We start from the raw sequence: 27503 nt of genomic DNA, 5'->3' as shown, positions 1-27503 counted from the left end.
TGGTGTCACAGGGTAACCAGCCTGGGAAGGGGGCAAAGGATAGAAGCCAGGCGTCGCTCAGATACCCACACCCCAAAGCCTTTTCATCCCTGCAAGGACACAGGCATCCAATTCTGAGTCTCCAGTTCCCCCCAAATCACACTCACCCCTCCCGGGGCCCCAACCTCACTGCTCACCAGCTCAGGTCCTTCTGAGGCTAAGTATGTGTCACCCTCAACCTCCAGCTTCCAATCCTCAGCCCCAGGACTGGCCCCACTATTTGGGATCTCTTCACCCCTCAGTTCTTCCCGGTCCCCCACCCAGGGCTGGGGGAGCTACCAGGAGGCAGGCAGGCTCATTTGCATAAAATTGCCTTTCTGAAATGATTACCCTTGTAACTGGCTGTCAGAGAGCAATTTATACCCCACAACGGGGAGGGGAATTTGCATCTCGTTAAACTCTGAGTCGTAATTATTTATATCCAACAACCCTCCTGAATATTGCATTGATTTTATTTTGGGGAGGGAGGGAGGGAAGGAGGTGGGGAGAAGCCTAGAAGAGAAACAGGGAGGGGCCAGAGTTTAGGAGGAGACAGGGAAAGGTGGGGTGGAGGGAGAAAGAGGAAGGAGAAGAGCTCAGGAAAAGTGGCAGAGATGGAAGAATAATGGAAGAGAAGGGAGGCCTGACGAGGAGAAAAGAAAGAGAAGATTGAGAAAATTAAACTCCAAATTCAAACAGCATTCATCAAGGACCCAGATCCTGGGCATTTTTATAAATGTCATCTTACTTAATCACTCTGAGAAGTCCCATTATTCCCATTAACCCTTGGGGAAGCCCTTGTAGAGAAGTCTGGGTAATTGCCCAAGGTCATGCAGCTGGTCAGCAGGGAACTCGGCCTCAGATCCAAGACTGTCAACTCCAGCATGCCCATGAAGGAGACAAAGGGCAGGACAGCCACAGGTGCAACCCAGGTGGGAACAAAAAGAAGGCTGGATTGGAGAGGGGGTGGGTGCAGGGGCAGGGCCAGGAGCCACAGCTGGGAGAGGAAGCTCAGGCCCCCCTAAAAGACCATAGTGAAGGAGGAGCTGAGTCCCAGGAGGGTAGGGCTGGCTAGAGTGACCTGCAAGCAGAAGGAAGATGGGCAGAGAAGGCTCGAAAGCCATCAGTGGTGTCTGGAGAGACATCTCTAAGAGACCTACAAGACCCTTCCATTGGCCTCCTGACGGCTGTCCTCCCAACCTTACAGGCTCCCATGGGGGACCCACATGTCCTGCCCCAGCTTCCCTCCAAGGACTGCCCCTTCCCAGGCAGGGAAGGCGATACAGGCCTGTAGCCCCCACTCCCCACAAACACTGTGGGGTTATATATAGCTTGCCGCTGCCTCTCCTCATTGGGTAATGGAGATAATTAACATGTGCGGGCTAATTAGCCAATCAAATTAAATGCAGCACCTGCTCCCAGCCTGATTGACGCCCTCACCCCCCCACACACATATGCACCCCCACCTCAGCCCAGGGCAGGGGAGGGGGTCCTTGAGGCTCAGAGGACAGGAAATACTCCCCCTTTTCTCCAGAAGGGGCAGAGGCCTAGCCCCAGTGACCAGAACACTGGCCATCCCCCTACCTCCTCGTTTGGGGTCTCAGTCAGTCTTGCCTGGCCTAGCCTCTGTCTGCCTCCCTCCTGGCCCCCACCCCCACCTCCGGACACTATTTTGGGGAGGGAATTAATTAGCTATTGATTTCCACTAGCAGAGGGAATGGGATTGTGTGCTGCTGTCCACCCCCCAGCCCCCCCCAGCCCAGGGAGGAGGTGATCCCTTCAAAGCCCTGCCCTTCCCCCCACCACAGGCCCCTGTCACACTCACAGTCCCTATCCTCCAGGGAGATGGCAGTGGGGTCCTTGTGAAAAGGCCTAGGGTCAGGGTCTCCCTCCATTCTGGAAAACTGGAGGACAGATAGAGGGAGCCTCCCAAGGCTGGGCAGCAGACACCTGGGCTCTGAGCTGAGGTCTGGTCACCTAGTTGGGGGTGGGTGCAAAGTGGCTGAGAGTCCAGGAGGGGGCGAGTCCATGGCTGGGTGTGGTGGGAGAGTGGGGGTTGCCGCTGGCAGGCACGTGTTTGTGGGTAGCTGTGGGGGCAGAGGCTGGGCTTATGTGGTACATCCCGGGAGGGACAAGGGCAGGGGCTGGGCTGCGGCCCCTCGGGCTCATTACTCATTCTCCCCACAGCCCACAGCTCTGCAGCACAGGCAGGCCTGGCTCTGTGCCGGGGGCACAGGGGCTGCAGGGCCAACCAGGAGGAAGCCCAGCTCTCCCCAAGTCCTCTCTCCAGGGACCCAAAGGCCCTTGAGGAAGCTTCAGGGGCAGCTTCAGGTTTTCGAAGCAGAGAAAACCCCAAGGGGAGCATGAGCTAAGTGGACACCTGGGTCCTTCCCACCCCACCCCACCCTGCAGTGCACAGGACACCTGCTGCTCTCTGCTACTCCCCCAGCCTCCCCCACACAGGACCAGGTTTCTGCCGACCCCACCTCCAGCTCACGGGGTCCTGGAGGAACTAGGAGGCACCTGCTCAGCCCCTGCTCCTGGGCTCCCCAGCCTCAGCAGTAGCCTTACTTCCAGGGACCTGCTCCCCATGGGCCAGGGCCATTGCCTTGCACAACTACATCAGGTAAACTGTGTCCCCAGGAGTTGTGCAAGGCAAGGCCTCTCTCGCAGGCTTTGAAATGGAGGCTGTCAACACCCATCAAACACTGGTCCCCAAGACCCACACTTCTCGAGTGCCCACTACCAGTGCAAGGACACTGGCAGGGTGGGCCCCTGCTCATAGATGACAGTATGGTTTTTGCTGCCAGCCCCCACTCTCCCTGGTCACTGTTCCTCAGGGGACTGACCTCTCCCATGGAATCCCAAGATTCTGCACCCAGTCAGCACCCAGCACCCCCTACTTTCAGATACCCTCAGCAGCCATGGGCAAAAGGTGATGGCCCAGGAGGGGCTGGGAGGGCGACCTTGGGCCTCTGAATACCTCCCCTCATGGCCCTCTCCCGCCATCTCATGGCCTTGTCCTCAGTGCCACTGTGGCATTGGGCTGCAACTTTGGGGCTCCCCAGGCTGGACACTCACTGCCACCATCTTATTTTCCCCAGGGTTTTAAGAAGCAGTTTTGTCACCTTGTCCCACTGAGCTCAGAAGGATGAAATTCACTGGCCCAATAGATCAAGGGTCTGCTGGCTCCTGAGTCCATGGCTGTTCTGCTCTGCACCGCCCATAGCTGTAGAGCACTGAGACTCAAAGACCACCCACTCCTGGTCTGGCCTCCACAGGGGACACTGCCCTCAGAGGCACCCCAGACTCCAAGCCCAACCCCAGGACTGAAGACAGAGGCCTCGAGCCACTGGGGTTCACTCCTCTCGTTTTTTTCCTGAGGCAGAAACTGAATCCCAGAGAGGAACAGAAACTGACCAGGGATCACACAGAAAAGCAAGACCCAAGGTCATTAGCCTTGCCTTCTGGAAACTCCCCCTGTATCAGCTGATCAGACCTCGGCCCTCCTGCCTGACCAGTGCAAAATGGCAAATGAATGAGACTTCCGGAGTGAGCTGGTCCAAGCCCACTCGGGCAGAACCCTAGTGTGGGCCCTTTCCAAGCATCCATTCAGCCCCCTTCAGGCCTGGTCCACAGCACACACGCACACAAGCACGCACACCTCCCACCATGGGAATGCTAGCCCCCCTCTGGCTCTCCTCTCCTCACGCCAACATCCTCTCATGCCAGTTGGGATTGAGACAGCAGGGGCCTCCCCCAGGCGCCAGGGGGGAAGAGCTGGGTTTACACACATTCTGGTGGCCCCAGAAGGCAGCCCGTGGACAGGTGGGAGAAGTGCGTGTTATGGGGGGAGTAGATTTTGGCTCAAGCTAAAGAGAAACTTGCTGGTGATCCAAAGTTGTGTGCAACGGTGGAGTAGGCTGCCTCCGGAGGGCGAGCTCCTCCTGCGGAGGTGTGGGAGATGACTACTGCCAGCACGCTCAGGAGGGGGCTCTTGAATCACAGGGTGGGGGCATCAGACTGCTTCAACCCTAAGGACCCTCAGGTTAGCATGTTTCTTAGAAGGTGCCCTCTCCCTCCTGAAACAGCAGGCAAGACGGACACAGAGTTCCTATTCCCCTTCCTGCTCCTTCCTTCCAGTTCTGATAGTCTAGGAGAGACAAGGGAAGACCTGGGCATGCCCACACCCAGCCACAGCCTCGGCATGGAGAAGAACAAGCTAGTACGCTAGTCAGAGGCATGGGCTGTGGAGCCTGGTTGCCAATGCCAACTCTCTCTTTCTCTAGCTGTGTGATCTTTAGCGAGTTACTTAGCTTTTCTGTGCTTCCGTTTCTTTACATGTAAAACAGGGGTGGTAATAGTGTTGGCAGAATTAGAATTAATATGTGTAAAGCACTTAGAACAGCACCTCACAGAGACTGAAGCGTGAGGGTGTGTTATGTTAATGATTACTTCTAAAACTCTTCATCTCAGCCTTTTACAATTTACAAAACTACACATCTAATGTTTCCTTTGATTCTCACCAGAACCTGATGGGGGTGTAAGCTAGGCAGGTATTATCACTGCCCCCTTTTCCACAGCTCATAAGCGGCAGGGTTGGGACTCAGGTTTGGTTCTATCCAACCTCTGGGCCCCTAGGCTCTTTTCTACTCTGCCGGGAACCTCAACCTGCCTGGGAAGGAAGAAGAAGGGATGAAGAGGTGGGTAGACAAGAGGGAGACGGACACCAGTAGGGGCCGAGAGTGAGCAGATGTTTTTGCAAGGTCCACTGAGCAGGTCTCTGTGTGCTTGGGGGGAGTAGAAAGGGTCTGGGGATAAGGGTGGCAGTTCAAAGTGTACAGAGGAGGCTCTGCCAAGAGAGCGGGGCTGGAGAAAGGGTGGGCAGGGGATGGAGGTGCAGAGGAATGACTTGGCAGAGTGGGCGATAGAGCCTCGGGGCTTAGCAGATTCCGTATCAGATGAAATAAAGTTCACAGAACCAGGCACAGAGTAGGTGCACATTACATAGTCGTTACTAATACCATCATATCATCTCATCTAGTCCTGGTAACATTCCTGCAGTGTAGGTACGAGAGCACCCATTTAACAGATGAGGAAGCTGAGGCTCACCCAGGGGCAGAGTGGAGTCCATGCAGCCTCACCCTTGCTGCCTCCCCCATGTTCAATGGTGGTGGCAATGGAAGAACAGCTTTGAAAATGACAGTAAGATGCCATGTACACTGGATTCTTTGTTGAATGAGTCTCAAGAGCCAACAGGCCCATCAGCACGGAAGGGGCAAGATGGGAGAGCCTCATGGACAGATGGAGCTGCAGGGTGGGTGGTGTGTGAGGATACACATGGGGGCATCCTCATGGGGGCCGGGTGGGAGCTTCCAGTGAATGGACCAGGGCATCTCTGGTGCCAGGCAGGGGCAGGGCCCTGTGTGTAAGGACTGATGTTGGAGGTGACGCACCCGGGTTCTAAGGGAGGCCAGGTGGGGCTGAATGCCAGGCTAGACCAGGAGGGCCTGGGGTTTGGGGGCTTTCTGAGGGTACAAAGATAAGACAGGGGGTGACAGAATGAACTTGGGAGGTGAGCCAAGGCTAAAGGGTGTGTGAGGCAGCACAGCGGGCCACATGCAGTCCCAGTTCCTCAAGAGGCTAGGAGGATCACGTGAGCCCAGGAGTTCAAGAACAACCTGAGCAACACAGTGAGACCCCATCTCAAAATAATACTAACCCAGCGTGTGTGTATCTGGTGCAGGCGCGCACACATACACGCGCACACAAAGGCTTGAGGCAAAGTGCTTAGGACCCGACGAGCGCGTGGTGCATGATGATGGGGGTCTGGGCACACCTGGGAGGGAGGGTGTGTTCCAGGGAGGAAGGCATGTGTGGCAGGAGTACACGGGGACCTGAGATGCCTGTGGCCACAGGGAGGTGAATTGTTGGATGGAGGCCTGCGCGTGTCTGAGGGCAAGGGCTGGCAGTGCTGTCTTGTGGGAACCAGGGGCACGGACGTGTCGTGTCATGTACATGAAAGCAGGACTCCTGGGGGAGGTCTCAGAGGCAGGCGGCAAGGTGGCAGTCTCTCTGGGCGGGGAGTGTGGGTGGTGTGCTGCCGGGAGGTGTACTGTGTACGCAGGTGTGTGTGCCTGTGGAGGCGTGTGTCTGGGTGGGTGCCACCGAGCATGTGTATCGGTGTCAGGGCGTCTGTGTCACTGGCAAGGGCGGGCAGGAGAGAGCGGCTGGACCTCTGTAGAGACTGAGCCTGGAAGGGATGAGAGACCCCAACAGTCTCTCCGGAGCCTAGCCCCCTCCTCTCGGAAGCCTGCTGTCTCTGTGGTTTCAGCAGGCAGAGAAGCCAGGACAGGCCCAGGCTCCTGGAGAGAAGTCCCCAGCAGCCACTACCCGCCAGTCAGTCCCGCCCACCCGTGCAGCTGAGGACAGGATAGGTCTGAGAACACCTCCCCTAACAGGAATAAAGGCTTCCCAGCCAGCCTTCTCCCCTGCCCCCAGAAAGATCCTGCCTGGCCTTGGATGCCAGCATCCCTGAGCCATCCCTGGAACCAAGAAACTGAGCAGTTAAAGCACCCTCAAAATAAAAGGCCCCACAGTTAAGGGACCAGTTGACCTCCCTCCTCTCCTTCTTCCTTCCTGCTCCCTTCCCTCTTTCTCCTTCTCTTTCAGAAGACAGAGAATGTAAAACCTTAAAGTCTACCCTCCCCCAGGAAGGAACGCCCAGACACTGGGAAGGTGGACCAGAAGGAAGGACAGAATGAAGAGAAAGTCCTCACCCACCCCACCCACCCCAACACAAATAAAAGCCAATGTGTACAGAACCCCCAAAGCAGTCAGGAAGGCTAAAACCCCAGGCCCACCCCCTAAGATTTATTTCATCACTCCAGGTCTGGAATGCCTCCACCTCCACCTCCAGGCACCTAGAAACTGCCCCTCCCAGCCCTTGCTGGTTCACCGAGGCACCAAGTGCCGTCTCCCAGGACTCAAGGGGGTGAGAGTAGAGGAGAAGCCCACCCAAAGCCAATTTTGCCTCCAACAGCCCATCAAGGCTCAAGAGCCCACACTCCAGCCCAAAGAACCCAGGGCAGACTGCTCCTTCAGCTAGGGGAGAGTCTGGGACATGAAAAAATGATCCCCTCCTCTTCAGGGGTGGGGGAGCAAGCCCAGGGCCCTGCAGCTTCCTCTCCCCCTGCAGCACTCTCTGACCAGAACCCTGCTGCCTCCCCCAGCGCATTCCCACCCCAGCAGAGCCCCCTCCTACCCGTTGCCCAGTCTTCCTGCTCATCACCCCCAGCCTTTCCCCGGCAAGCTTCTGCTCCTCTCCCTCAGACCCCCACCTTGCCGGGTCTCCCCCAGCGCAGACCCCTCCCTGTCTGAGCACCGAGGCACCTTCCCCTCTGCTTCCCCCATAACCTCCTCTCCCCTTGGCTCCCCTCCCCCAGTAAAGCGAGTCCTCAGTGGTTCCCCCAGACCAAGCCTCTGGCCCCTGCTCCTTTCCTCTCCACTTCTCTCTCCTCTCCAGCCCCCTCTCCTTCTCCTCCCACGAAGCCCAGTTCCTCGCTGGTTTCTCCCCTGCAGACCCTTCACAGCACAACAGCTCACAGCCCCTCTGGCCCAGCACTGCTTCCAGCTCCTGGGGCTCGCAAAAACTGGGGACCCCTCTTCAGAGCCCCTCTTCACAGCCCTCTGGATGCCCCTCCTTCCCTCCCCATCCCTTCCCCCAACGACCCTCCCTCTAACCCCCCTCCATTCGCCCCAGCTCAGGGCCAATGCCCCCTTCCACAGGGAGCTTCCGATCACCAAGCCCCCCCAGCAGCTTCGCCTCCTAGCTGTCACCCAGCCAGACCTCTCAGCTCGGCGCCCCCGCCCCCCAATCCATCCTTCCTGCCTCCCCCGCCCCCTCCGATCGTTCCCCTCCCCCGATTAGCTCCCGCCCCCCACCCGTCTCCGCCGCAGCCCCCCCTCCCGTACCTAGTTCTGGGGGCGCCAGGAGCAGGAGAGTAGGGATCAGAGCCCCGGGGACGCCCCGTCTCCGGCGGGTGGCAGAGCTGGGACCAGCGGATTTGGCCGCCTCGCGCCTCTCTCGTTCCCAGCCGCGTCCCCGCCCGCCCCGCCGCGGTGCCGCTCTGAGGAGGATGCTCCGCGAGTCAGGGCGGCTGCTCCCGCCGCCGCATCCCTGCAACACCGACTGACGGCAGCATCAGCACCAGGGCCCGCCCCCCAGGCGCGCGCATTGGACCACGCTGCGCCAACGGACGAGGGGCGCAGCCAATGCGAAGGCTCAGAAGCCGCCAGTCCCGCGGCTCCACAGGCCCACCTCCCTCCCCCGCGCGGGACCCTGGCGTCCCGGCCCCAGGGCATCAGAGCTGTTCCCGGCCTCTCGAGGTCTTTAGCCCAGACGCCCGAGCCCCCAACCAAGCTGACTCCCAACCCAGCCTCAATGTCTTTTCTGGAAACCCAGGTGCCCTAGCTCCTCGTCCTTGGGTCGAGCCTTCAGGTCCTACGCCCTCCACACCTCAGCCGGCGGGTCCTGTGTGTCAGCGCCCAGGACTGGGACAAGCCAAAGGAGAGGCGGGGACCCGGACTTGGGGCACGGAGGGAGCAGGACCGATGCGGGGCCTGAGCCGCAGCGCCCTCTGCTGGCTGCGCCCGGGGGCGGGCCTCGGCTGAGAGGAGCCTAGGGAAGGGGACCCTGGCCGCTAGGGGCTTTTTCCAGCCCGGAGCCGCTCCCACTGCTCCGGGGGGCCTCCTAGCTGGGAGCCTCCAGAACCCAAGAGAGAAGATCCTTGGTGGGATAATGTGGAAGGCTGTGGGGAAGGGAAAGGCAGAGATGGGGGTGGGGTAAACCTAGGGGCTTGGGGTTTCCCAGCCCAGTCTCATGGGAATCCCAGAGTCAGAAGCCGGATTCCCAGGTCTGCCTAGGAGACAGGGCTGGGTTAGGAGTAAGTTTGGGGCTGGGATTGCGGCTACTCATGCGTGGTCACTGAGGGAAACTGGCAGCAGCCCCCTTCTCTGTTCTCCCCTCCAGCCCTGAGTTTCAGGTGGGTACTGGAGTGTGCAACAGCTCCATCACTTTGCATGCTGCGTTGAGGTTGGGGAGGGGACATCCCTTTCCTCACTCAGCCAAGAAAAGGTGGACCTAGCACCTAGTGTGTGTCCCACTAAGTAGGCTGGACACTGGCTTCTGAATGAGGCTGTGGTGTGTGTGTGGGGGGGGGTGTACGATAGACCATTTTGCCAGCTCACTCCAGGCTCCTGGTTCCTGTTGCAGGGTCTGTGATCTGCACAGCTGGTGGTAGTTGGCATCTCGTAGCCAGAGGCAGTGTACAAGAAGACACATTAAACCACTAATGCATGCATATGCACACCCAGCCAAACACGCTTATCTGTGCACACAGGCATTCCAAAGAGACACTGGGGACACCTGCAGAAACGCCCCATCATGGTAAGACATCCACAGGAAGCACATACTTACTCAAGAACACACACACTTGGGTACACAGGTGCCTTCACACTCAAAGGCAAATGCATGCTAAGGGGAACAGGTACAAACAGGGGCCCTGCCCACAGGGTCATCCTGCCCCTCTAAGCGCGTTATTAAGAGTGATTAATTACTGAGTAGATGAATGTGGACACTCCCACAGGGGGACTGTGAGAGGGTAAAAGGGGAACCCAGGTTGCAGGAGGTGTTTCCTAAGAGTTGGGAGGAAGACAGGTCCCAGACTTCAGGCCAGCTCTGACCTTGGAGAGACCCTCAAGCCATCCCCACCAAAGCCACTGGAGGAGCCAGAGAATGGGAACTGCTGAGTCAGGGCCTGTGGATGTGAAATCACCTCTCTGACCCCACAGCCCACTGCCCCGCCCACCCCCACCGTGCCTCTTCCTGCAGCCTTCTCACACACGCCCACCCAGGCATCAGAGCAGAGAGGGACACACAGCTAGGTGCAGTGACAGCTCTCAGACCCTTCTAATGAGTCTGGGCAGGGAGGGAGATCAAGGTGAGCACTTGTTTCCTGGCCACACAAGGCTTTGCCCATCAAGGGCAGAGAGGTCACCAGGTGGCTGCTGTACCTCTCTGCCCTTCCCGCCACAGGGATGTCTCACAGAAAGGTCCTGGAGTCAGATCCCCAAGGAAGTTGGGACCCAGCACTTCAAGACACACACCCCAAACACACAGGTGCCCTCCCACTGTGACTCTGACTCGAGTGATGTGAGAACACAAGCCCTTCTCCAGTGTGCACAGGTCAGTGGGGACACGGGGAGGGGACACACAGCAAATAGAGTGCATGTCCCTGCACACACACATACAGGCACACACCGCAAATGTGAAGCGCAGACATCCGATTCTGACACATGCAACCATGAAAAGATGGGCACACGTCACATCCCGGGCGGGGCAGACCTGAGCCCACAGACTCGCACGCACACACACTAGGAAGAGGCCGGGCTGGGGCTGGGGGTGGGAAGGGGAGCGACCAGGCTGCAGGGACGGAGGCGGCACGGAAGGCTGGCGGGCGGTGCAGGAGCTAGCTGCTCTCCACAACACAATCGCCGTCTGTTGTTATAGCAACTCAGCCCCCAAATCGTGAAACGGATATTACAGCCTCAAGAGGGGGAAGGGCAGAAGGGGGCTGAGGACGGAGGCAGGGGCAAAGCAGGGGACCCAATGAGGGATAGAGCTGAAGCCGATATGTGACAGGGAGAGAGAAGGGGGTGACCCAAAATAAGGAAAAGGCCAGGAAGAGTGAGTTAGAGAAATCAGAGAGGGACACAAAGTGGGGGGATCCTTGGGGGTGCATTCACGGGGGAGCTGCTTCACAGGTAGGAGCTGGGAGTGTCTGTCTCCACCCTCAGGATAATTCCACAGTTGGAGGGTACCCCCCAATTTGGGGGGGCCTGGGGAGGTAGCTCCCATTCTCAGAGCTGCTGTCCAGCCCTTTGCACCCAGTCAGCCTTAAAAGTGGCCTTAGCCTTCTCCAGGTAGTTGTGACCCCCAAAACCTCCATGCTGCAAGCTCAGGAGGGAAGGAGGAGCTGGGTTGGGAGAGGCCTCCGGAGGCTGAGTACAGGATCAATATGCATTTCCTCTGGAAGTCACTGTCCTTCCGGCTGGCAGCAGCACCAGGCCAGGAGGCTGCCTGACTGAGGAGTGCCCCCACCACCTGCCCGGAGGCACACAAGCCCAGCAGGGGCCTGTGGCTGTGCATGCCCCTCTGCCCACAGCAGCTAAACTGCCCTGGCCCTCCCAGGATTCCCGCAGTGAGCACCCTGTTGCTAGAAGTATTCAAGCAGGGGCTGAAGGGCCACCTGTCAAGCAATGTAATTCTGATTACAGGCCCAAGCCTCTGGTTATGTGTGACTACTGGGCCCAGCAGTTCTGGGGTGCAGAGACACACTAGTTTCAAGGTTTCAATCCCCAATATTCTGGACTTCTCAGATTCTAGACCCTCCCCAAGATTCTTGTATTCCAAGGTATTCTGGTTCTTAGGTCCTATTCCCCCAAATTCCAGCCACATGAAACCAGATCTCCCATGTCTCTCCGGCCACAAGACTGGCCCTATGGGCTGGGGATGTGGCTCAAGTGGTAGCGCGCTTGTCTGGCATGCGTGCGGCTCGGGTTCGATCCTCAGCACCACATACAAACAAAGATGTTGTGTCCGCCGAAAACTAAAAAATAAATATTAAAATTCTCTCAAAAAAAAAAAATGAGGTTTAAAAAAAAAAAAGACTGGCCCTATAAGTACAGCCCCCCAGGATTCTAGGCTCGGATGGTCCAGGTTAATTACACGGGCCTTTTTATTCCATCTGGAAATACAAATATTCACAAGAGTCTGTACAACCTTAGGGACACTGTCCCCACCCTGCCCTCAGTACATGCCGCCCTCACACCAAGCCCCAGAACCCCAGGCTCCCTGCTCTGGTCCAAATATTTTCTCCGAGGCAGGAATGAGTCCTTGATACAGTCACAGCTGGAAAGAAAAAAAAAAGTTGTGAGGACACCCCCTTCCCCCACAGCCAGGTGCAGGCCACCATTTAGATGGAGCACATTTCCCAGTGCCCCTTGCCCTGCTTCCTGCCCTCAGGGGGAGCTCAGGGCCACCCTGGGAGGACTCACCATCTTTACAGGTGGATGTCAAACACGCCATCCTCCACGGCCTGCACCTCCTCCTCTCGGATCTCTGCAAGGAGGGAGGGTTTTCACAGAACCCACTCCTGAGTCCCCATCCCTGGTGCAACCCTCCCTGTTTCACGGAAACACCCCCCTATCCGGAAAGCAGATCCATCCACCAAAAATCAATTCCCTAAATGACCAAACGACCCAATTTTCAAGGCACTTTTTCTAAGTTTTAGTTTTGCTGCAGCTTCCACCACAGCCACAGATTTGTCTGAGCAATGAGCCTAAATGTCAATTTTGTGTGTATTTCACATTTCAGACCCCAGCACTTCTGGAAGGCTTGATGCAAATGGTTTTATCTTTTCTATTTTTGAGGACAAATGCCCTGTGCCTGCCTCTGTTTTTGAGGACTTAGGCTAACACAAATGGCAATGGTCACCTGCCTTAGACCTCAGTTTAACATAGCTGGGCTGCGGATGTGGCTCAAGCGGTAGCGCGCTCGCCTGCCATGCCTGTGGCCCGGGTTCGATCCTCAGCACCACATACAAACAAAGATGTTGTGTCCGCCGAAAACTAATAAATAAATATTAAAATTCTCTCTCTATCGCTCTCTCTCTATCTATAAAAAAAAATAAAAAGTTTAACATAGCTGTTCAAATGGTTCTCAGCAAAGTAATCATTTGGTAAACTGTCATTCATCCAACTGATCTAAAACCCTGGAGACCCTAAGAAAGCAGCCAGGAGGTTATCAGGACCAGGCACTTTTCTCTCAGTCAAAAAGCGGCTCAGGAGGCTGAGGCAGGAGGATTGCAAGTTCAAAGCCAGCCTGGGCAACTTAGCAAGGCCTTAAGCAATTCAGTGAGACCTTGTCACTTAATAAAATACAAAATAGGGCTGGGCATGGGGCTCAGTGGTTGAGTGCCTGAGTTCAATCCTCAATACCAAAAAATAAAAAGGAAATGCAGGCAAATGGTTCATGTGATTCTTCCAATCCTTTGCCAATCCCTCTAACAAAATAAGAGGACAGAAGCCTCTTTCAGTTCATACTTTATAAATTAGGGTCTCTCTCCTGCCCAGCCTTGGAAGGTCAAGAGCTCCGTGGCTACCTTCCTGGCACCCTTACCAATGCTTCTTAATAATCCCAACGGCAATAAGAGAATGGCAAACTCTGGACTGAGTTCCTTCCTGGATAAATTAATAGGCTTAATAGGCTGCTACCACAACCCGGCCTCCCTCCCTGTACAGGCCAGCCAGATGCGAGGCTCTTACCTGGGGGCCGGGAACCACGCCTTCCAGGGCGAGGCAGGGAGAAGCTGAAGGCCCGGTGGTGGGTGTGCGTGGGGGAGGGGGAGAGTGCAGAGCCCTCCAGGCTCACACTCTGGGCCCTGCGACGGCACTCCACCGACAGGCGGTCCTTGCACTGCTTGTGGCAGTTCACCCCACAAGCTGAGGGATGGAAGAACCCCGCCACGGTCACTGGTGGGAAAACTCTCCATCCCATCCTGCAGCCCTGCACTTCTCCCCAGGTTCCTTCACTCTGGAGCAGCCGCCTCACCAAAATCAGAGTCCCTTCCAAGATGTTCCTTTCATTCTAATTGCCAGCCTATCCCCTCAAAAGTTCTTTGCTCCTAGGCAGCTGCCTCACCAAAATAGCCACTCTCTTAAAAGCCAACCCTTCACATTCATCAGCATACCCCGCTGCTTCCAAAGTGCGTCGCTTCTTGGCAACTGCTTCACCAAACTACAACTTCCTACCCAGAAACGAATTCTCCAAAACACCTCGGCCCAGCAGCCCCGCTATTCAGTCCATCTTACCTCGACATTTGAGGCCCTGCTTGTAGATGCCCAGGATCTGCAATAGAGGAGCAGACCGTGCTGGGAGCGGGGGCTTAGAGGTGAGGTCTTCCCGAGGGCAGGGACTGGAGCCTTAGAACCCGCCTCGGGCCCCGGGGGACCCGGGGGCCGGGACAGAACAAGAGGAGAAGAGGCAGATGGGATTGACCAGGTTTGCCTGGGCCTGGACGGCTCTGGCAGGGGCGGGGCCGACAGGGAGGGCGGGGCTTGGGCGGAGTTGGGGAGCTGGGGGGCTCACCAGGGCTTTGCAGTGGCGGCAGGCGACAGGGCGCAACGAGTTGCTTTCCTGGAAGTTGTGTACGAAGCCCATGCGGCCTCCTAGCACCGAGCTGGAGCGCAGGAAGTAGGAGACCATCTCCTCCCGGCTAATGCAGCCATCCCTGGTGGGGAGGGGCGCCTGAGCTCCGGCCTCCTCCTCACCGCCCGCCACCTGCCTCGCCCACCCCACCCCCCTGGGGAACTCCCAGCCACCAGGTCCTCGCGGAACTCAAGTTTTGCACCTTTGGTACAGGGAAGAGAAAATCAGCTAGACCAGGAGCTAGACAGATGTAGCAGCTGCCACTAACTAGTCGTGTGGTCTCTGGCAAGTCACTGGCGTGGGTTTCCTCCTCCCTGACTGCACACTTCGCAGTTGGTGGGTCAACTGAGAGGGCTGAGCTCTTCCCCAAGGGATCTATCTCAGCCTGTGGTTCCCAAAGTGTGCTCTGCGCAATGCCTGTCAGACGGGAGCCCTGAGCGCCAGGAGCTCTCCCATGCATTCTGGGGCCAGGTGAGATTGGGGAAAGCAATACCGGCTCACTCTTTCTTGCATAATCCCACAGGACAGAAGCCTTTGCTCCAGGGCTTCCCTCCTATCCCAGGGTTTAGGGCAGAGCCCCCTTTCTTATTTATTTTAGGGGAGGAAGGAGCATGTATTCTGGACGCAGACCTCAGTTCAAATTCCAGACTGCCTCCTGGCCATGTGACCTGTGCTGGTTAATCTCCCTGTGCCTTGCTTCCCTTATCTATGCAGGGACATACTTCCTATGCCTGGTAGGATTCCTGAGAATTAAATGAGATAATACATAAAAGTGTCCATGTGCATAGTAGGTCCTCAGCCACCAAGAGTGATTTCCATCAGGGCTGGTCCTTGTTTTGGAACTGCCACCCACCGTGTTGGGGGTTCCATAATGTGACCCAGGTGATCTTTCCAATCCATGGAGCATTGGGAACAACTGGGCATTTAGAAAAATATACAATTCATGTCAACCTCATACTGCAGGCGAAAATTACACTCTCACTGAATGAAGAACATTGATTAAGAAAATAAAAAGTATACATGTATCTGAAAAGATATAAGAGAATTATGTTGTAATCCTTTCTACACATAACACAAATTCAAGAAGTCCTAAGGGAAAAGACTGACATATTGGACACACAAAATTTTTTTTAAATTTTATATGGAAAGAGACAACATAAATGACACACAGGGAGAAAATATTCAACACATCCAACAGCAAAAGGTTAATATCCATTAACAGAGATTCTAAAAACCAATGAGAAAAAGACCAACAAACCCAGTAGGACACTGGTCAAAGAATATGAACAGGCAGTTAACAAAAGAAATATACATGGCCCATAAACATATAAATAAAGACGCTAGCCCCAATCACATTAAAGAAATGCACATTTATCCAAGACACCGTTTGCCAATGAGACTGGCACGACTGTCGGGCTTATTACAGCGTCCATTCTTGGCAAGGAAGTTAGGACTCAGGCTGCGGATGGGGGTGCGGACTGGTACAACCTTGTGCGAGGTCAGCTTGGCAGGCTCTCTCCTAATTTAGAATGTGCATATCTTTTGATCCAATTATCCCCACTTCTAGGAATTTCTCCTACAGAAATACTGGCCTGAGTGCATGGGTACAAAGATGTTCACAGCAGTGTGGCGTATAATTATAGAAAGACACTGGAACGGTCTACATGGCCACCAGCAGGAGGATGGGTAGGAGAACGCCGGCCCAGCCACGCGGGGCAGCACTCCACAGCTGCTCTAAAGCATGAGGTAGTTCTACATGAATCCACACAGAAAGAGGTCCAGGATGGAGTGGGAACAAAGACCAAGGACAAAAATCGGTGGGGGGGTACAGTTTCTTCAAGGGGGTGATTGAAAAAAAAGAAAGAGAAGCCCACTGCTACAGATACCTAGATGCTCTTAAAACTATATCAAAAAGTTTAAACGCATACGTGATTTTGGAAGAACGACATGGAAACCCTCAGGTTCCAGAAACAAAGAGCTCCAGGAGGAAGCAGCGAGCCGGGGCTGGTCCTGGGAGGGCGAGGCTGGTCTTTCTTTTCCTTTGGGTCCTGGGAATGGAACCCAAGGTCTTGTGCATTCTAAGCACATACCCTTCCTCTGAGCTGCAACCACAGCTTCCAGGCTTTCCCTCTTTGTGAGCTGGCCGCTGGGGCTTGATACCCAGTGGGTGCTGGGCACTAGGCCCGGGAAGCAGGCATGAGGTAGAGTTAAGGCTGAGCTGGGCCTCCAGGGTCTTAAAGGACCCCAGCCTCACTGCTGCTGCCTCAGCTCTAGAACAAGAAACAAAGCGACCACAACAAAGCCACTGGCAGAACTGGATTTATACTATAATCCTATTTGTCCATGAAACACACACCACACAAACAAAGTCTTCATGTATTTCAACCTGAAGAAAGACTGGAAGGACACATATATTGCCCAACCATTAACATTGCTCACCTGTGGGGAGGAGGAGGGGACGTTCACTTCTTACTACCTGATTTTTTTTTTTTTTAACCTCAGATTATTGTCATGTGGAAATCATGGAACGACAGACTGTCAGGCACAGTGACATATGCCTACACTCCCAGCAACTCCAGAGGCTGAAGCAGGAGGATCACAAGTTGGAGGCCAGCCTCAGCAACTTAGCCAGGCCCTGTTTTAAATCTCAAAATTAAATAATGAAAAAGGCTGAGTATAGAGCTCAGTGGTACAGCATGCTGGGTTCAATCCCGGGTACCAAACAAACCAAAAAAACCAAAAAACAAAAGAACATAGTTTTGAAATACAGGTCACATTTAAAAATAAATGATGGACCTAGGATGGTCTGGATATTTTCTTTAGGGGTTTGCCTGCTCAGCAAAAAATGGGGCATAGACATGGTTGCTGGGGGCATGTTTAACCTACTTCAGAGAACCAGATGTTTTTCCAAATTGTCAGCATATGAATTGTGGATAAGCAAGTGGGTGCTGCTAATTACAGGCCTTTCTTATCTATTCATTAAAACTGGCTACCCAGGAGCTCCACTTGCCTACACTTTTGCCAGCTGTAAGCTCCACAAATAAAATAGTATTTATGTAGCAATGGACCCCAAGCCTCAGTCTTTGCAAGATTCGGGTGGAGCCCCCCTCTGTCTGAATTAGTGAGGTAAAGCTGCCCCTCTAAGGCTGGCCGCCTCCTGCCACCCACGAAAAATCGAGGAGCCCCTCCCAGCATGGGCAGCTTCCCGGCCAAGGTCATCTGGTCCAATGGCCTCACCCTACAGAGCAAACTGAAGCCCTAGGGGAAGGGAGCCGGGCTGCCTGCCCCCCCAGCCCCCAGCCCTCCTCACTGGTTCTGGTCCAGGTCCCCAAAGGCGCTGAGGTAAGGGAAGTTGCCGCGGATGATCTGGAACTCTTCTTGTGAGATGTGGCCGTCCCCGTCGACATCAAAGTTCCGGAACACAGACTGGGGGTACGCAGAGGGACATGAGGGGCAGGAGTGGGGAGAATAAAAGGAATATCAGGGCCCATCTCTTCCCACAGACCTGTGTTATGAAGGGCACCTCCCTTGTCCACACGCCCACCCCGTCTGCACCTCAGCTCCGTGCACTAGCCTGCTCTGCCTTGTGCCTCCTAGGGACAGAGCACTGGCCCTTGGACATGCACTGGTGGTGGCTCCCAGGGCAGCTCTAGCAAAACTGCCCTTTACTAGCTGCAGCGTCCAAGCAGACTTGTTTCCCACACGGCTCGGGCTCCGGGAGTCTCACCTCCACCATCTTCTCTATGTGCTCCACCACAAGGGCCTGGTCCAGTTTGGGCTTGGCGGCCGAAGTCCACTCCTCTAGCACTGGGGGCCGGGGAGGTGGGGTGCAGCTGGTAGGGCTAGTTGGCTGTGGGAATGGACAGGACCATACTAGGGCCAAAGGTGGAAGAGCCAAGGCCCAGGGGAACAGAGGGATCCTTAGAGGAGAGGGGAACCTGCCCAAGGCCTGCTCAGAACTCCTCTGTCCGGCAAGCAAGTTGGTAGGGTAGTTTCAAAGAGCTCCTCCTGCTAGGTGCAGTGGAGCACACCTGTAATCCCAGAGGCTGGGGAGGCTGAGGCAGGAGAATCACAAATTCAAAGCCAGCCTCAGCAACTTAGCAAGCCCCTAAGCAAGTGAGTGAGACCCTGTCTCAAAATCAAAAATAAAAAGGGCCGGGGATGCGGCTCAGTGGTTAAGCATCCCTGGGTTCAATCCCTGGTATCAAAAAAAAAAAGAAGAAGAAGAAGGTGGCTTCTTGTCCTCACACCCTGGGATTCTCAGTGGGACAGACAGAGTGGGGAAGCAGGCAGCCCCTCCCTCACCGAGGACTTGGAGCGTGGTTCCCGCTGCAGAGACAGCTGGTACAGCTCATCCTCCGTCTGATACTGATCCAGAGATACCTAGGGTACACAGGTCTGGTCAAATGCTGTGGTCCCTGCTACTCTCAGGAGCTCCAGTCTAGGGTCACAGGGCCACCTAGAGGCTATCAGTCAGCTCAGATCCCAGTTAGACTCAGGACAAAGCATGGCCTAGAATACACCCCAGCAACCCCACACCAGCCTACACAGAGACCAGAACACAGCTTGGCCCTGAACCGGGTACTCAATGCACTGCTAAGACTCTAGTCAAGAAGCCAATTCAGAACAGCCTGACTCTGACATTCATCCAGAATCCAGCTCAGGTTTCAACCCTGATGCCCATCCAGTCTAGAAGCAACTAAGAATTCACTCCAAACCTTCACACTTAAGCCTCAGTCCAGCATCCAGAACTAGCCAGCTCTAGCCCAGAACCTGATTCCCACTCTAGATCTCCTGACCCAGTACAATGTCAAGGTCAGAACGTCACTCAGAGGACAGGAATAACTATATTAGAAACTACCTCTGCTGGCAGAATCCAGAGCTTGACCCCAGACTTTGAACATAATCTACCTCCAGAAATTGGACCCAGGACACACGCCCAGCCTCAAGCCAGCCCACAGTCCTCCTGCCTGCCTCAATATGAGACCTCAGGTCCCGGCCCTGACCATAGTCTGCAACCCATCTCAGCTCAGTTCAAGCTCCAGAGCCCAAGAGGATCTCAGTTCCTTGAGCAGAACCCAGAACCTAAGGCCAAGCCCACAGCCAGGACCAGGTACAGCTGTCAGGCCCAAGAGCCGCCCCTCACCGTGAGCAAGCTCAGCAAGTCAGGGTTGGCCTGCACGGGAGGCCGCAGGCTGGTCACCATGGCCAGCTCCTCCAGGATGCTGAAAAGCTGTTTCATCTTGGCCCCATTGAGCCGGGTCCGAGCAGAGTCCAGCCAGTCAGGCAGTGCCAGCTGCAGGGCCACCAGGTCCTTGAGGTGGACGCCCAGGATGGGGAAGCGGAAGCCCACGCAGGCTGCCAGCCGGCGCCGGTAGTTACCATAGTTGCCTGTAGCTGTCACTAGTTCCGTCAGACCTTCCCAGAGCTGGGGAACAAAGGGCAAAAGATCATACCCCCACACACACTGGACCATCCTCCCCACATCACCCTGGAGATGTGGAAAAAGATGAGTCAAGGACACCGGATGGAGAAAAGGTTAAATTCCCCTTATCATCCCCCTTCACCTGCTCGTGAGTTCAAAGCAACATCTGCTGCTGAGTACCACACCTGCACACCAGCCCTGGGCACAGGATGCCACCAACATTTAACGGAAAAAGAAACTGAGGCTCAGGGAGGTGAGGTGGCACAGGCCAACGAACTGGGAGGATGCTGCCAGCTCTATAGTCGGTAACAGGAAGAACTGGCACACTCCCAAATGTCCAATGACAGAACAGATGCATAAATTGGGGTGGACTTACAATAGCAAACGGTCTGAAAACAAAAACGCACGAACGACTGCTCCATATGACAGGATGAAAAGACTCTCCCACCCCAGTGGAAAGACAAAAAATAACACAGGACATGATTTGACTCATAGGAGGTTGTAAAAGGGGCACCCCAAATCCCCATTAGATGTAAAGCTACAAAGAAAAGTGAAGTCACTGTCACAAAAGTCATAACGTTGGCTGCCTCTGATGGCGAGGGAATAAGGTGCTAGGGTCTCTGCCCCTAAGCTACACCCCTGGCAAGGCTCTCTATACCTTGGCCTGGAGGGTGGTTACCCAGGTGTCTTCTTTATAATTTTTCTTTAAACTGTTCGCACGTTCTATGAGCTTTTCTGTGTCTATATTACCCACTATGTTTAAAAGGAGAAAGAACAAGCTTTGGCGTCAGGTGACTTGTGAGTCCCCCCCCCCCCCCCCCCGTCACCAGCATTATGCAACCCCTCCAAGACTCAGTTTCCCCAACTGTCAAATGAGGACGGTGGCACTCAGACCCCACCACTGGGGAGCGTAGCACAGGCCCTCCCCCATCCCAGGCACCTTGATGGTTTCAGGGCCAACGTGATTGTGGGTCTCCTTGAGGCGGGAGATGGAACTGTGGCTCAGGCCCCCAACCACTGCCATCAGAGTGTTGAAGTTCTGCAGCTGGAGCAGCTTCTGAGAGGGCAATGGAGAGGGGAGGCGATGAGTCAGGAGTTGAGGCAGCCTTGGTGGGGAGGAGGCGGTGGCTGCGTATGAAGGATGGACTTGGCCTGCCTAGCCGCAGGGAGGCCGGGGAGATAGGGGAGAGGCGGGCACCTCAGCCACGTGGACGAAATGTGTGATGACCAGCGCCCGCTGAGGAGCTGTGGGCTTGCTGAGGACCATAAGCTGCACCCACTGCGAGACACTGTTGAAGAGGGAGATGAATCGCTCTAGGACGGGGTTGTCCACGGTGCAGCCATGAGTCACGAAACTGTGGTAGTCCTGGAACTGGGGGCAGGTGGAGCAGCCTCAGCACCTTGCTGGCCCCTCTCCCTGCAGATGACCACGCCTCGCCCTCCTCTGATGAATCCCCCTGGCCTTCCCTGTGACCCATCCTGCCCCCGAGACCCTGGCCCTCCTGGAGCCCCCTTCCCAGCCCACACTTGACCCCAACCACAAGCCCTGGGGCCACACCAGGATCTTGCAGAAGGAGCGATACTCCAAGTAGGTGAGGTGCTCCGCCAGCTCCAGGGGCTCCAGGTGGTCGAACAACAGGGACATCTTGCGCTTTTTCTGTCCCACGGGGTTCCGCTGGGTCACCTGCCGCTTCCACTTGTAGGTGGGGCTGAGGGGGCAGGGGAAGTGAGCCCTGTGCTGGGGACATCCCCTCTCCTGTGGCCCCACACTCACGCAGACACGCCACTCGGGCTGACTGGGGAGCCACTGTGCTAGGCACTAACGGCCCTCGTCCCGCCAGTCCTTCCACATCTCCCCCTCGTCACACACTCGACACACATTTATGGACAACGTACTCTGTGCCAGGCACTGCACTAGGCGCTGGGATACAGAGGTGAGCAAGACACGGTTCCTGCCCTCGAGGAGCTCACAGTCCACTGAGGGAGACAGACACAGAAACACACGATCACCGGACAGCGTGACACATGTACCGAGGCTTTTGCACAGGAGTCTGTCCAGAGTGCCATGGGAAACAGGAGGGAGCAACAAGCTCTGCCCTGGAAGAGCCCAAGCCCTCAGAGCCTGCAGACTTCACACCTGAGCCAAGTCTTGGTGGCACGGAGAAGGAGACAAGGGCAATGACAGGAGCGGAGCACCATGGTGGGGAAGGATGCAGGCGATGAACCCGGTGTAGCCAAGGTATGAGGCGCGTGGGATGGGCAGTGGGCCGTGGGAGATAAGGCAGGAACACCAAGCTGGCTGGAGGCCGTGAAAGGCCTCCTCGGCCAGACAGGCATTTCAAAGGCGACAGGGAGCCATGGAAGGTCTTTAAGCAAGAGAGTGACATGACCCTCACTCATTCAATTCAACAGACATTTATTATTAAGTGCAGATGGTGTAGGATGTTGAGTCCCCCCCTGAGGTCCCCCCACGCACACGCTCTCGATGTCGATGAGGCTGCTGTGCCGCCTGTTTCCCTCTTGGTCTAGCAGAGCCTTCAGCTCCTTGATCTGCTCAGCCAACTCTGGGTTCAAGTCGAACTCTGCTGGGAAGGCTGAGATCCAGTACCTGGTTGGAGGGGCGGAGTCACACAAGGCAGAGCTTCCCAAGCTCTCTGTCCCCAGGTGGGCAGCACCATTGGAACTGGAGTCTTCCAATGAGAGGGACAGAGGGGTTCCCCCTCTCCCAGCTCTTTCCTTCCCCAAGGTTACAGAGCCTCTTGAGACATCCACCCGCACTGAGCAAAAAGGAAGAGAAAGGCCTCGTGGAAGAAGCGGACAGCCTGTAGCAGCAGAACCCATCTGGACGGAGCCAGGAATTAAAACCCACATGAGCCAAGGGCACGAGGGCCCCTCCTCTGGCCCCGCTGAAGACAGAGAGAAAGGAGCCAGAGAAGGGGCCAGGACCCTGGAGGAAGACTCACCTGACCAGATGGCAAGTTTTCACCTGCAGTGAATTGGAGTTGTCCTTCCGGGATTGTTGGTAGGTAAAGGGGAGTTAAGGAAAACATAAGGAGCCTGACTTTAAGAAGGGAGGCAGAGGCGGTCTGAGCACTCAGCGAGCTAGGGGCGGGGCCTGGGCTCACAGCGTGGGATGGGACGCCCCCTCTGGAAAGAGGCTGAGGGCAGAGCCCGGGTTCTGGGAAGATGCTCAGGGTGGGGCATGAGCTCTGGTAGGGGCACAGGTAGGGGTGGAGGGGCAGTTTATTCGAGAGGCTGAGAGTGGGGCCTGGGCCCTGAGAGGCAAGAGGCCACCCAGTTGAGGATCAGAAGCCAATCTTAGACTCTGAGAGGGTGAGGGCAAGACCTAGGCCAGCAAGAGTTATGATGGGAGGAAAGCTGCAGAACCCAGACCCTAGAGGGAGAAAGGGCCAAGCCTGGATCCCGGCATATACGAGGAGCCTGCACTCTAGGGCTGAGGCTCATTCTCCATCTAAGCTGCGCAGTGGAGTTCGCTCAGACACTCCAACATCAGGGGCCTGGGCGAGGCCCGCGAAGGATATATGTGGAGTAGTTTTGCAGCCAGCTGAGAGGAGGGGATGTACCAGGGGTGCATCATGAGGAACATGCGTACCAGCTGCGGGTCCCGCACCTTCCCGGAGTCATCTAACTCGGAAGGGTCAAAGAGAAGCCGGTTGACCCTTGGTCCTCAAGCTCTGATCCTGAAGCCCTAGCCTGCAGCCCTCTGGTATCAGGACCCTTGGGCTGCACTCTTGACCCAGCCAACCTCCTGCTTTCCCAGAACTCGGAAACCAAGAGGCAAATTAAAAAGAAAACGTGGGGTAAAGAAGGGTAAGAAAGTGCCCAAGGAGCCGGAGGGAGCGTCCAAGCCAGCCCGGCCCATCGAGGGGAACCAGCTGGGGCGGAAAGAGCCTGGGTTCCCCGGGGGTCAAGAATCCAGAGGTCATTTCCTGAGCGCGGGGGGAAGGGGCACCCCTTCACCCGCTCAGCCCCCCCCCCCACCATCTGCCGGAAACAGCTTCCAGGCCAGAGATAGCAAGTTCCTCCGGATCCCTCGGAGAGAGAGATAATGTCCCCGCGTGTATCAAAGTCTGGGACCCTGGCCCTCCCTTCGCCCCCTTCGCTGCAGGCTCAGGAACACTGAAGAAGGGAAACATTCATCTGGTTGAAGCGTGGGCACCTCTCGGCCCTGTGATAAAGACAGGCTTCCATTAAGGAGGCTGCAGGATGGGAAGGGTGGGTGGGTCCTAGCCAAGGGTCTGCCCTGGAAAGTAGGGGCGCGGGCTTAGGCTCGGGACTGTGCCTTCCCTGCCACTCACCAAAGGCTTCGATGCAGCCGCGGAGCAGCTCCTCCACTGTGCAGCCCTTGTCGAGGTCCAGGGTGCCCGCCATGGCTGCCGGGGCCGGTGGGCTGGACCCAGGCTACGCTCCGGAAGCTTCCCCAAGGGGCTCAGACCGATCCTGTCCCAGGAGAAAGGCAAAGCGGGAGTCTGCGGAGGCGCAAACCAGGGGAGCGGCCCGGGGGCAGGAACGGGGCGGGGCGGGCACGCCCCCTGCTGGCAGGGGCGGAGTAGTCTTCCGCGGCCACCCCCGGGGTAAACGGTCAGGGCCCAGGATGGTGCAACCCTCTAGTTGGGAAATGGACCCGCAGAGAGGCTTCCGGCCCACCCTCCGAGTCGCGGGAGGGTCTAAGGGCTCCACGGGGATGAGGACCATCCCGGACTCCTGGGGTTAGTTGGTTGGTGTCCCAGCCCCCTTCAGGCCCTCTTCTCGCGCCTGCTCCCCAGAAGCACCTGCAGCACCCCGCAGCTCGGCTGTGCGCCCCTCCCGCTTCCCTCCCTCCACAGCTTCCCTTCCCCCGCAGGGTTATTTTGGGAACCCAGAGCCTGAGGGGACCTCGGAGGAATTTCTCCCTGGGATGGGAGGGTGAGCAGAGAACCCAGGCGTCCTGCCCGCGTCGCCCCCTCCTAGGCGCCTGGCGAGGGGAGGCGGGGCTGAGGCGTCCCCCAGGGGCCTGCCCTTGGGGAGGCGGGCTGTAGTGCCGAGGAACATTCCTGTGGGGGGGCGGCTCCAGCCCGGAGGCGTCAGCGGGAAGCCTAAGCCTGGGAACCGCGCGCTCCCTAGTCAACTCCATGAAGGCCCCAGGGGTCCCAGCTCAGCCCTTCCTCAGGGCCTTCTTCCTCCCCAGCCCTGGGTCCTCATTCTGCACTGGCGAATGGTGAGCGCACAGAGTAGGGTGCCCAGAAGGGGGCGCTAGCACTGTGGGGGTGGCCATTGCGGGCCTGACACCACCAGCAACTTGGTCATTGACGGGGGCTAGACGCACCCATGCAGGGACAGACACTCATTCCATACCCAAGTTATATTCTGGAGGCCAGGGACCTACATTAGGTGCAAGCCCCATCTCCCACACACCAGGGCCACAAAGCACCTGTCTCCTACCCTCTGTCTCACACACAATGGCACCCACGCCCTGCGCACACCTACACTGAGAACCCCCAGGCACACACACATTCCCAGCTCATCCACCCTAGAACTCAAATCCGAGGACGAGGTCGCCTCCCAGACCTGCTGTTCACTTGAGCCAAACCAACCTCTAGTTTCTGGTCACAGTGGCGCTGACATCCCCACACGTGTGCACACACGCAAAACAGTATGTCTCCACGCATGTACTCTCCCACACACAGGCACACACCCCCGTGGGCGCGCACACGCCCATTCTGCCGCCCCTCCCCCTTCATCCGCGTCCAGGGCCAGCCCCGCAGCCCCAGCGCCCTGACTCCCCTGACCCTGGCAGAGCCTTGCCCCAAAGAAAGGTACCCCACCCCTTCACGTACTCCCCCATTCTGGTGTAGGGGGGCTCCTCTACGGAGTTATTGAGCTGACTTTTCCTTGCAGTCACCAGAGCTGTCCCCCCATGGCTCTGCTGCTTCCATGCTGTGTGACCTTGAGAATCACTTGGCCTCTCAGCCTCAATTTTCCAATCTGTTAAATGGGGACTAGTAGGGAAAGGTCAGACTGAGAGATGTAGCAGGGAAGAACTGGGTGCACTGTAGAAGCCCCCCCTCCCGCAGGTAGTCCAGAGCGATGCAGCTCTCCTACCCCGAACAGGGACCGCAGACTCCCCACCCATCCGCCACCCCAACCTGGCCGCGCCGCCCCAAGGGACCCTAGGGGCCGCGCCCTCCTCCGCTCAGCGCCCCGCCCGCGCTCGCTCACTCACTGTTGGGACCCGCCGCACCCGGTCCGTCCGGCCACCTCGGTGCGCTCCCGCCCGCCGACCTTGCTGCGGCTGCGGCTCCAACCCGCTTTCCGCGCCGCGGCCCAGCTCCCTGCCGCCCCGCCCCCGCGCCGCAGCCGCCCCCTCCCCTCCCCTCCCTGCCCCTCCCGCCCCTGCGCCGGGCTCCGCACCGCCGGCTGCGCCTTCTCCACTGGGGCTCCCCCTCGCCCCGCACGCGGCGGTCCCTGCGGCAGCTTAACCCCTCCCCTGCCACGCCGCCCCGGACGCCGGCGCCGCAGGCTGGGGGCTGCGCCCCCAGGCGCGCCAAGGGTTGGCAAACGGAGGGATGAGGGGGCGGGGGGACTAATCTAAAAGCCCCCTCCCCCACCCCGGACGCCCCGCTGCCCTCCGCCCCGCCTGGGTGTCGGACGGAGGAAACCGGGAGGGGCAGGAAGCGGACTGCGGTGGGGAAGGGGCGCCCCGCCCAGCCCCCCGGCCCGGGTTCCTGTTTTCGATACTACCGTTCCCACGGGGCTAACCCGGTGCCGGGCCGCGCGTCTTCCTGCGGGCGGCGGAGGCGCTAGCCCGATGGAGGTCGGGGGGTTTGGGGGCAGAGGATCCCCGTGACAGTCTGGGGGATGGGGCTAGCACGAGGTGAGAACACTGGGGGGAGAAGGTCCTGTGTGGGGCGAGGGATGACAATCCAGCTACCTGGAGATGCGGCCTGGATGTCTGGGGACGGGGCGAAGGGGTTCTCCAGTTCACTCGGGAGGGCGTGTCTCTCCTCGGGCGGGATGGAAAGGGGCAGCTGCAAGCGATGGGTGGGTTCTCTGCAGCTTGGAGACTGGAGACCTGGGCCCCGGGAAGACCAACTTGGGAGGGGCAGCCGCAAGCAGTTGGGGTCCCCACAAGCTGGGCCAAGGGAACTGGTAACAGTTTCCGGCCTTTTCGGTTCAAACACACTCACTGTGAAACCGCGGGCCCCAAACCTCCCTGCTGAGGCTTGCCCCTCCCTGCCTGAGGCCGGGAGGCAGGACCTCCTCCCACACCTCAGTCTTGGTACCGTGAAATTCAGAAATAGGCCGTTCCTGGCCCTCAGTTTCCCCATAATGAAGGGATGACAAAGGCCTAGTCTAAACGGTCCGTGCATTTCCCCAGTCCTAACGCCACCACGACTCTACCAAGCTGAGCCACCTGCTAAGAGACCCTAAAACGCCGCAGTGGGGCGGGGCTAGGGGCGGGGCTAAGAGGGCGCCAAGCACCCGCAGGCCACGCCCCCTCTTGGGTTCCTCCGGTGACCGTGTGGATCCTCGGTAGTCCGGGAGGATTCATCCCAAGTCCCAGCTCCCAGCCCCAGTGGGCCCCACCCAGAAGGGCGCCCCGCCCTCGGCCAGCCTAGCTGGCAGCTGACCTAGTATGGACACAGCACTGGGAAGAAAGGCGTGGAGGCTGACACTAGGGTAAGGGAGAGTCCCAGGCCCCGCCCCCATGGGCCGCTACCCCCCAGCCCAGGACGCACCTGCTGGCAGGGGTAGGAGGGTTAAGAGGGTGATTGTGCAGCTGCTGTTGTG

General features: G+C 57.3%; 1 protein-coding gene across 8 annotated transcripts; it reads right to left on the bottom strand.

The window, feature by feature from the left end:
- Positions 1–11798: 11798 nt before the first annotated feature.
- On the bottom strand, positions 11799–26858 carry Rasgrp2 (RAS guanyl releasing protein 2). Of its 8 annotated transcripts, XM_027944518.3 has the most exons (18): positions 25936–26037; positions 25550–25711; positions 24032–24173; positions 23255–23357; positions 22676–22738; positions 22189–22320; positions 21271–21421; positions 20911–21084; positions 20653–20769; positions 19434–19715; positions 18593–18670; positions 18015–18137; positions 17598–17713; positions 14228–14369; positions 13951–13987; positions 13405–13581; positions 12136–12199; positions 11799–11989 (listed from the first exon to the last, which is right to left on the bottom strand). In XM_027944518.3, exons 3-17 carry the CDS (start codon positions 24102–24104, stop codon positions 12141–12143), a joined length of 1827 nt encoding a protein of 608 aa, XP_027800319.1. In that variant the 5' UTR covers positions 24105–24173; positions 25550–25711; positions 25936–26037; the 3' UTR covers positions 11799–11989; positions 12136–12140. The 8 variants fall into 8 exon arrangements, with proteins under 8 accessions (XP_027800319.1, XP_027800323.1, XP_027800322.1 ...); XM_027944522.3 differs by lacking the exons at positions 25550–25711; positions 25936–26037 and adding an exon at positions 26644–26858; XM_027944521.2 differs by lacking the exons at positions 25550–25711; positions 25936–26037 and adding an exon at positions 26124–26229.
- Positions 26859–27503: the final 645 nt, after the last annotated feature.

The sequence above is a fragment of the Marmota flaviventris genome, chromosome 9 (assembly GCF_047511675.1).
Source record: "Marmota flaviventris isolate mMarFla1 chromosome 9, mMarFla1.hap1, whole genome shotgun sequence".
Classification (NCBI taxonomy): Eukaryota; Metazoa; Chordata; class Mammalia; order Rodentia; family Sciuridae; genus Marmota; species Marmota flaviventris.
This window is presented reverse-complemented; position numbering and strand designations above follow the sequence as displayed.